Raw genomic sequence first — 10,172 nt, 5'->3', positions numbered from 1 at the left:
ACAACAAAACTTAGTGTTTTCAATGTGACTATTTTCTGTGATATGTTTTGCTCAAAGATGTATATTTTTTCAAATATATTTTTTATTTTATGAATAAGGAGGTCAAGATTAACAGTATTCCACCTGTATTATAATAGTTACTGCTCTTAAGCCAAATGATAATGATAAAGTATCATTTTGAAAATAATTTAATGTCATAAATATGATACTAACTCACTATATAATACAGTCTTTAATAAATAATCTATCTTTAGATTTAAATACTTTGAGGAATATCGTTCTCCATATGAACTTTTATGATCTTCCCTAAACCTGCTATTGTCAACTTTTTGTTGCACTTAATCAAGTAAATGTTACATTAAATTAATCTTAAACAGAAGCACAAGTCATGTTTTTAAAACTTTTTTTGTAATCTTTGGAAAATGTTACTTTGAGTTTTTCTTATATTAGGGAAAAAGAAATTATGATACTCTATCTGGCTATATTTTAAACTAAAGATGCTTGTCCATCCATGATCATGATTATTATGCATTTGTGTCAGAAAGGATTAATATTGAAAATCATTTATTCTTAGTTTCCAAAGATTGGAAATCATTTATTTTTGTTTCCTTCAGAAAAAGTTGGATGGTAACTTCCAAAGACTTTCAAAATATTGACCACTGTTCAATGTCTCATCAATTCAAAAGGTCATAACTAATGAAAGAAACCAACCTCTTCTCTGAAAATGGGTGCCTAACAAATAAAGACTGATAGACAATAAGTAAATCCTTTAAAAATATCTGGACTCAGCTATTGTTTATCTCAGAAAGAGATTAAAATTGTATTTACCTAAGAAAAGAAATGTACAGGTATTGGAGAAACTTTCTGACATTGGTACTTTACGAATAGTTGTTTTATGTTATTAATAAATCTAGAGTTCTACAATAGAATCTAAACTTTATCCCACGTTATACTTATTTTTTAAAGTAGCACTTATTGTCAAGACAAAGAACAGAGTAACATCCCACATATTACCAATTTGCCAGATCTACCAATATATGGGGTTTTGATGCTTCTCAAAACACAGCCCAATTTTTTTGTGTAGTAACCACATTCGTTCAAGAGACAGAATAGAAAATATACATCTCTACAACAAGCTATCATGATTTAACACTCAGAAATGAGAAAAGCTTTCTATTTAACCATAACATTTCCATTTTACAACCTTCTCATAACTCTATCTTGAAGAACTGATCTTTTTAAGAGATAAAATTCACTCAGTAGACTGTTTAATAGACGTTGACAATCTCACACTCATTAAAAACATGCAAGGAGATTTTATAATATCAAACACTCAAAGACCACTAAATTGATTTTCTTGAAGTTGAGCTGAACTCAAACTTCATTTACAAACATAAATGTTCCAATATGCACTATAAGACAAAATTAGAGAGACAATAATTGCTAGGTGTGATTTAAAATCTAACTTTGCAATTTAATTTTTCTGTATTTACCATAAGGCATTAAACCCTATGTTTGATTTATGACTGACAGATTAGAATATTTTTTGTGTTCAAACACATATGTTTTAATTTTCTATTAAATAGCGTGATTTTATTTAACTATGTATGAAATTACCTTACCTTTGGTTTTTGATGTTTCTCCTTCTCTGAAACATTGGACGGCTTTCTCTTGAGCATGTTGAATTCAGACTACTAGTGAGTGCAGTTTCTGCTGTTACAGAAACAACTGAAAACAGTCAGCAGTGTGCTGTCTAACGTACAGCATCAGATAAGGTCGAGCCCAGGGACCCGCCACTTCCTCCTTTGGTCAGGATATGACTTCAACATTTACATGGGTAATTTTTTTTTCTTACAGTAATTCTTTAGTAACTCTTTATTGTCTTGCTATATTCTATGAGGTATGTTCCAAGTCTCACACTTAGACACACCTGCAGTTGTAAGAGCCATAAGGATTCCAAAACAAAACTCATTTTCTTGGTTTATATAAAGGTAAAAATCTACAATGCATTCCATAGGTAGAAAAATGAAAAATCTAAGCCAATAACTGAAATAAAACTTGAAATTTTGGCTTTCTATTACTTTTAAAAACATAAAAGAATACTCAAGGTAGTCAGTTTTATATTTCTAAATAAACACTGTTAGAAAATAAAATAAGTTAGACCTTAAACAATATTAATCCTACTTAAAGCATGTATGAATATACTTTAAAATAAGATTAGGCCCATTCTAAATATAAACGGGAACATGATTCCAAAAGTAAATGCTTATGCATATGTTACTTTTCTAATGTACTAAGATGTGGTAAAGTCCTGGTTAACAAAGAAATCAATTAAACAGAATCCCCGATTAACCATATGTCTTTGTGCTACAAACTATGCCATATTCTGATCATTGTTTTCTTGGTGATGATCCAATGGATCAATGGTTTCTCCAAATAAAACACCCAGAGTATCTATTTAATAGGCCTAGAAGAGCTAATATGACTCATTAAGAGTTTCCTCATCAAACTAAAGGTTGTAAAATGTTTGTTATAATGTCAAAAGCAAAATACCCAGAAGTAAAAGCAAGAAGTTCAAGCTTTCTTGTTAACTGAGGATTTACCAAAGGGAGACTTGCAAAATATATGAAATGCTGGTTCTATTTGAACAACCCAGATTAAGAAAATAAACCTAGATTTCTGTTTATAAATCCTCTGAGTTGAAAAGCAGTAGTGCCATATTCTTAAACAGCAGCTTGTCCGGGTGACAAATCAACTGATTCTATTTCTCAAACTTCCCGCATACCTCTAAGCCCCTCCTCCCCGAGGCTCAAATTTTGCTAATTCATTTAACAAATAAGATTCAAATTTCAATAGTTCATTTAATAAATATTAAACTGATCGTCTATTGTGTGCTATTTGACAATATGTTAAACCTCTTGACTAGCCAAAAACAACCTGTTTTTGTTCTATAACAGAATTGAAGGAATATACTTTTCAAGATTATGGTTAATATGCCTATTATTTTATTACCAGATAATAAAAGCAGACTTTTATTTTTCAAAATTATTGAGCTAGTATTTTCAAAATACTGACACAGAGAGATAACACTGGAAAACCTGAGAATGCTAAGGTTGGGTAATTCCCTAAAAATACACCCTTTAGATTTTCAGTTTGGGCTTGGGTTAAGACAATAGGCTAGGAAAATCTGTTAAGAAATTGAAACTCATAAAAAATACATTTTTAAGTGAACCATTTGCACCCTCCATACCTCCTTTTCTTCATCGATAAATAAAAATTTAATTTTGGAATTCAGTCAATAAAATGAGAATGATAATGCTTGTACTTACTACATGGTAAGAGTTTTGTTGACAATAAAAGGAAATATCACTAAGGGACATACTTATTAGATGACTCATCATTTCAGTAATGTTTTATGTCAAATAATGTTTGTGAACCCTAAAGAGGCATAAAGTTTCAACAAGTTTGAGGTGGTGCTTGTTATAGGTTATATTTCTCCAATGTTTCTATAATACGATGCTAAAAAAAATAGAGAACACTCACATTTATGAGACCCACATCTGGACTAGATGCAGTTTTAAAAAAGTGTTATATTCAAGCAGTTTGTAAAACAAAAACAAAAACAAAAAAAAACGTCCATTTACAATCTCTAGGCACTTCACCATTGTCAACGTTAGAAAAAATATTTAAAATGCAAACAAAATAAGTATTTTCCTTCAAGTACAGGTGGAAAAGGAATTTTCCAATCTTTCACTCAAGAAAAATGTTTTGTGGGGATTAAAGGACAAATATGACATTTGAGATCCATCTAACTATCTTAAACTTCTTGATCTCCAAAAAGATCAAGTGACAAGGTAGCAAATGTTTTTATCAATTCTGTACTATTTTATGGAAAGTGGAGGACACCGAGATATTTAGTGAGTGACACAGAGTGATCTAGCAAGCTCAAACGTCACAGAGGGACAGAACAAAAATGAAGAGTCAGTATTGAGCGCATCTAACTCCTGGCCATGATTAAACCACTAAGAAACCTGTTGCTTAACATGTGTTTTGAAATAGGGAAATTGCAAAATCCCCGTCTTGGTGCTTTACAATACCTGAATGATCTTACCTCCCAGACAGGATGAAACTTTGTGTACTAGCTCTGTGTCATGAGTGTTGTGTAAAAATTTTAAAGAAATTACAGTCAAATGACAGAGATCAAGGTGCATTTTTCAGGAAAGTAAGGTGAGCCATAAAAGAATTGTTTTAGCAATCCAAAAAATATTTATTTAGTGTATTGCTAAAACACAAATTATAAAATTTAAAGATAGGTAGAAGGAAACTAGAGATCATGGGAAATTCAAAGTGATGACCTCAATTCTGAGACATTGAGGATCTCCATCTACATTTGTCTGCCTCGTACCATCAAGTTGAAGAATACAATTAGATAGTAATTTGGATTAATCCTACTTTACATTTTATTTTAGGAGATGTACATTTGTTCAGTAGATGAAAGGTTTTAAAGTCAAATCTTTTAGAATCAAACTAGATTCTCTGCATTTCCCTAATAGTTAAAACTTCTCTAACATATGGAGTTGGTTGGGCACAATCTTATGTATGCTGTCATGTATTGCTGGGACAACCATGACCAAGAGCAATTTTTTTAACTCTAACCGAAAATACTCCTGACTATACCTCAAGTGCTTTGTTAGAGGAGGACAACAGAAAGACATCTTTCAAGAAATTGAAAATAGCAAAATAAGATTGTCATCACAGAGTCCAACTCTGAAATTAACATTTAACATAAGAAAATCATTGTATTAAAAAAAAAAAGAACTGCATTCCATGCAAACCTGCAGAATGTAGTCATCTATGACTAAGAAAAGCAGTCCATCATAAAAGTAATTTAACTTTGATAATTCCTCTCATCTTTTTGGCCCTGTCAGAGTAGGCTTTCTATAGTACAGGGAAGAGAGTTTTATACAAAGAAGTTGAGTTGGGATATGATATTGTGTTCCTACCTGTTTGTGGCTTCATGGAAGTGGAGATCCTACAATATCATAAAAACTCTACCTTACTCAGGGTTTTCTGAAATAAGTACACACTGGCATCTGATGAGATTCTATGCAATTCTGTATTTAATAATTCAGATGTTGGTGCAAAGCTATCTAGAGGGGCCTGGGTGTTGTACCCTCCTCCAGTTATCTAGCTTATTCTTACCATATGTGGATCAAATACTTAAACATCTTATTCGGATTTGGGAGTTTAAGAGAAACTATGGGATGGACATTCCCCCTGGCCAATAGGAAGGGTGAAGGAAGTAGGGAGACAGTTGCTTCCTCCTGAATCTCCTTTATTTCCTAACTCTCTAAAGTAATTTACCCATTCTATCTCTGGAGCTCCTGTTTACAATTTCCTTTCTCTAAGGGACCCAGCCTCTACCCTGCTCCTGAAATCCCTTCTAATGTGTTACTAATTTAAAAGCTGTGCAGTTGCTTTTCTGCTTCTCCTGGTGAACTCCTCTGAGAAATGACAAGCTTATGTTTTGGGAAGATAAAATTCTGATTCGATTAACAGGAAGTGGAAAGAAGATGGGAGCTACTGAGTTTTGCCGTTTTCAAGGAGACGTGAAATCAAGCACATCTATCACAAGGATTAATTTCTTCTAAAAATCTGCCTCAAGTCTACATGATAAATTAATATTTTGCCTGGTAATTCTCCTTAGAAGGCCTTGCCTAAGTTTCATTGCAGAGTGTTCCTACACATTCAACTAACAGTGATGAGGTGATATCCAAACCACTTCTAAATAATTAGGGAGGTTAGGGAGAATCTGAATTCATTTACCTCACATAGAAAAAGGACAATAACAGAGACAAATACTGGAAGTATCCATTCAAGTATTCAAGAAAAAGCGAGCTCAAGAAAAAGATTAGTTCAAGAAAATGGTGAGTTCTAGAAAAAGAGAGCTCGGTGAACTTGGAGTATCTTAACTCTCCAGACATGCAATTTTAGCTGGATTTCAGTAAACAAATGTGTTTAACTATGTCCCTTTGTTTTGATCTTAAGCTCTATGAATAAATGATGATTTGGCTCCTTGGGTAGATATGTCTACAGGAGACAAAGGCTGCATTCATACGGACATCAAGTATCTGGAATCTGTGATTGCTGTTTCTCATTATCAACTTAAATACTGCCATTGTGGTTAATTAGAATGTGTTCCCAGAAAAAGATCCACCCTTGATATGCTCAAAATACTATGTTTCTGAGAGGTTAGAGTTGCTAGTCAAACCCTGGATATCTTTGGAAGCCTCTTGGAGAGCCTGGCCTGGGAACATTACTGCTTATTTTAAATTTCCAAAGAGATAATGTAGCATATTATCTCATTATCTTGGTGGTAGAAGAAATAGATAATTGGGATAAATAAAACGGACCAATGTTTTAAGATGAATGGTGAACATAAAAATTCATACAGGATAAAACTGCTTTGAAGAGACAAAGGACTCCAGAGATTACATGTATGCCTTACAAGATGTTTGAATGTAAGAGAAGACTGAGTACCAAAACTGAGTAGTATCAGTCCAAAGTGAATGGAAAAATTAGGGAGGCTGTCAAGGGTTAAGATTCAAAATTAATGCAGATTACTCAGATTACTTCAATAAATTACAAGTATTTCCTTTCTAAGTGGCTTTAAAATCATATAAGGGTCAATTTTTGTGGTTGGCATTATAAATAATGATAAAATTTAATCAATTTATGATTAAAAGTTATAATAGTCATGAAGTAATCTTATTCTCTAAGTTAGTAATATTAATAATTACTGTCATCTTGCGTGTTTATTGCATAATAGAAATGTTGCTGTGTGCTTTATAAATATTTTCAATATAATCTTCACAAAAATCTTCGTGAGCTGGTACTATGTTATCATCCTCAACTTCCCGGTGGGGTTTGGTAACATGTCTAGTTTGCACAGTAGGAAGTGGTGGAGTCAGGATTCAGTCCAAAGCCTCAGCTCATAACCATCGCTCTATGTCACAACTAGGTTTTGGCACACCTAAATACCTGGCATAAAAGGGGAATGATTAATTTGACTGTTGGGGTCAGGAATGCTAAGGGATGGGGGGAGGGTAATATTGAGTTGTTGGCTGCTGGTTGAAAAGAGAATTGGTTCCATCATTACATGTGTAAAAAAATTTGAAACCAGTAAATCTACAACCAATCCAGAACCCTTTTTTATAATTAAGCCTCAGCACCATGGGGACAAGTCTGCATGTCAGGCCCTTCTCCAACCCAAACGACTTCATTGTGACACTTATTGGCCCTCAAGTCTACCCTCCATGATAATCATTGTCTCTAATTTTATGCTTACAAAAATGGGTGTAGGTAATCAGAGCAGAAGCACAAATGAGGCTTATCCACACTTGATAATATTCCTTTCTATGAAGTTTCTTGGTGCTGTGGCCTGAATGTTTCTGTGGTCCCAAAATTCATATGTTGGAATTCTCACCCCACAAGGTGGAAGGTAATAGTAGGTGGAGCTTTTGGGAGAATTAGGTCATAGGGACAGAGCCTTTATGGATTGAATTAGTGCCCTTATAAAAGAGTCTGGAGAGACATCCCTCACTACCGCTTTTCCATAATGTGAAGACATAGCAAGAAGATACCATCTATGACCCAGGAAACAGGCCCTCACCAGAAGAGAAATCTGCTGGTGCCTTCATCATAGACTTCTCAGCCTCTAAACTGTGAGAAATGAATTTCTGTTGTTTGGAAGCCACCCCAAGTTTATGGTATTTTGTTACAGCAGTCCAATTGAACTAAGTCACCTGTTTTTGATAAGGCATCTATCTATAAAGTTGCTACCATAAGCACATTCCATTCTCTCCTTGATTTGGAAGTTTAGCTCTCCAATTTCTGTTTCTAAAGAGTGTTTATTATTCCCTCAGTCTTTGACTCTTAATTTTGCTTTTTTGCTTGCCTCAGTATCAAAACCAAATTGTGGTTATCATTGCTACATTTCTATAATATTGTTCCTTTCTACATTTCTAAATGTCATTTAAAGTTTTGCAAATATAAAATGCTTGCACTAAAAAAGTTAGAAAACACAAGCACCCTCCCCATCCATCTCTATTCCTAGACTTCCTATTTCAACTCTTTTCCTGGTCCTCCCAATATTAAAAAAAAAAAAAAAAAAAAAAAAAAAAAAAAAAAAAAAGTTTCTAGTTGGTTCGATATATTTTTCTAAATAGACCAGTATTTTCTTGATTTATGCATTAGGCATTGTCTATTGATTCCTGATTTTGTCCTTGAGAATTCTGTACTCTTCTCACTTCCCAACTCCCTTACAATTATTTTGTTAAATCATTAGTCACTATTTACATTATCACGATGTAAATAATATCATTCATGACTGAGACAAATAGTGTTTAATGTTTCATGTTTCTTTGTTGCCTATTTTTGGAATCAATAACTGTCTGTTTATATGATTGGCTCTCTATATATTGTTAATATTTCTCAAATGCTCTGACAAATATTTCAGGTGATTTCTCTCAAATATTTAATTTCAAACATCATACTTGTCATTTCAAATGCTCAAACACTTTAGATGGTTTTTTTTTTTTTTTTTTTTTTTTCTGTTCTAATGTGTGCTAATGTAGTTTAGATGTTCTCCACTGAGGACGGAATGGAATTTCTCCTTAATCGCCTCCAGTCCTCTCTGGCTACGGTCTCATATCATGTTTCTTTCTTGTCTACTCTTGCATTTGCAAAAACACATCTCCGTAACAGAAAGAGGGCACTTATATCCTTTTAGATCCTTCACAGTTGAATGCTACGTTGATTTGAAATTGAATTCTAGCCCGGAAATTATTTTTTCTCAACATTTGGATGGCTTTTCCAGTTGTCTTCTGGCTTTCAAAGTTGTTGAAAAGTCTGCACAAGCCATTGTGATTCCTGGATTGTTGTGTATGGACTGTTTTTCTCTTTATTTTTCTCTGTCTCATTCCTCTGTGTTTTATTTGCATGTTTGGAATATTTAAAAATGTCATATTATGTGTCTTGATATGGGTTATTTAACAACTTCTCTTCAGGCCTATGTTCCCTTGATAAGTTCTTCATCTCTCTTTGTTCTCTCCTTCTGGAAACTGATTAGTCCAATATTGAACATACTGGATTGATACTCTCATTTTATTATATTGCTCTCTGTTCTTTTATTCTCCAGGAACATTCCATTACTTTTTCTACTAATTACAGTAATAAATATTTTATTTTAGCTAGAATTTTAGTTTTCAGAAATGCTGTTTCCTTTTCATAACATTCTATTCTTAAGTTTTGGAAAGGCCGTTACAGGTAATGGTTATGAGGGTGAAATTTAACCACACTGCCTAGGTTCAAATCCTGATTCTGTCATTTACCAGGGTGCCCTTGACAAGTCCTTTCCATAAAATGCACATGACAGTAATGCCTGAAAGAGATTGCTATGAGAATTTAAAAAGACACTATTTATGATGGAGTTGTTGAAAAAGTGTCTGGCACATAGTAAATAAACACTAGGTAGTAACAAGTAAATACACAGAATATGTTCCATTATCTTTCTGAAGTTATTAATGATCATTTTTAGAATTTTCCTTGTATTCCCTTCATTATCTTGATTTATTCTGACTTCTGTTTGCTTTGATTTTAGTCTTTCATGTTTAGGCTGCTGTCAAATGTCTGGAGATTACTAAGATCATGGTATGAAAAACCCAACTGGAAGTTCTATGTAAATGGGTAGGCTTGGCAGATAATCAAGTAGCAAGGAAGCCTTTAATTTTCTTTTTTTTTTTTTGAGATAAAGTCTTGCTCTATCACCCAGGCTAGAATGCGGTGGCACAATAACAGCTCACTGCAGCCTTAACCTCCCAGGCTCAAGCAATCCTCTCACCTCAGCCTCCTAATTAGCTGGGGTTTATAGACATACACCATAATGTCTGGCTTATTTTCTATTTCTTATAGAGATGGGTTCTCACTGTGTTTCCCAATCTAGTCTCGAACTCCTGGACTCAAGTAATTCTCCTGCTTGGTCTCCCAAAGTGGTGGGATTACAAGCATGAATCACCCCAACTACCCCAAGGAAGGATTTTCATCAGAAGACCCTCGAATGACAGTTTCTGGAGTTCTTTCCTTTGAGAATACTGAGGTCTGCAGATACTAAT

At 33.7% G+C, this 10,172-nt stretch overlaps 1 protein-coding gene and 1 long non-coding RNA gene across 4 annotated transcripts in view; one reads left to right on the top strand and one right to left on the bottom strand.

The window, feature by feature from the left end:
* LOC108312071 (SAM domain-containing protein SAMSN-1) overlaps window positions 1-10,172 on the bottom strand; it is a 118,023-nt gene that overhangs the window by 54,617 nt on the left and 53,234 nt on the right. The window contains exon 1 of one of the 3 annotated variants that reach the window (XM_017539823.2): window positions 1,623-1,777. The exons of the other annotated variants lie outside the window; for them this stretch is intronic. Within the exon in view, the coding sequence (XP_017395312.1) occupies window positions 1,623-1,679 (57 nt within the window). The 5' untranslated portion in view covers window positions 1,680-1,777. Of the gene's footprint in view, window positions 1-1,622; window positions 1,778-10,172 lie in introns of those variants that run through there. 3 annotated transcript variants of the gene reach the window in all.
* LOC108312113 overlaps window positions 1-10,172 on the top strand; it is a 199,390-nt gene that overhangs the window by 157,593 nt on the left and 31,625 nt on the right. The gene's annotated exons all lie outside the window — the stretch shown is intronic.

This window comes from Cebus imitator, unplaced genomic scaffold (assembly GCF_001604975.1).
Source record: "Cebus imitator isolate Cc_AM_T3 unplaced genomic scaffold, Cebus_imitator-1.0 Scaffold7, whole genome shotgun sequence".
NCBI classification, from domain to species: domain Eukaryota; kingdom Metazoa; phylum Chordata; class Mammalia; order Primates; family Cebidae; genus Cebus; species Cebus imitator.
The sequence above is the reverse complement of the archived record's forward strand: the minus strand, read 5'-3'. Positions and strand labels throughout refer to the sequence as shown.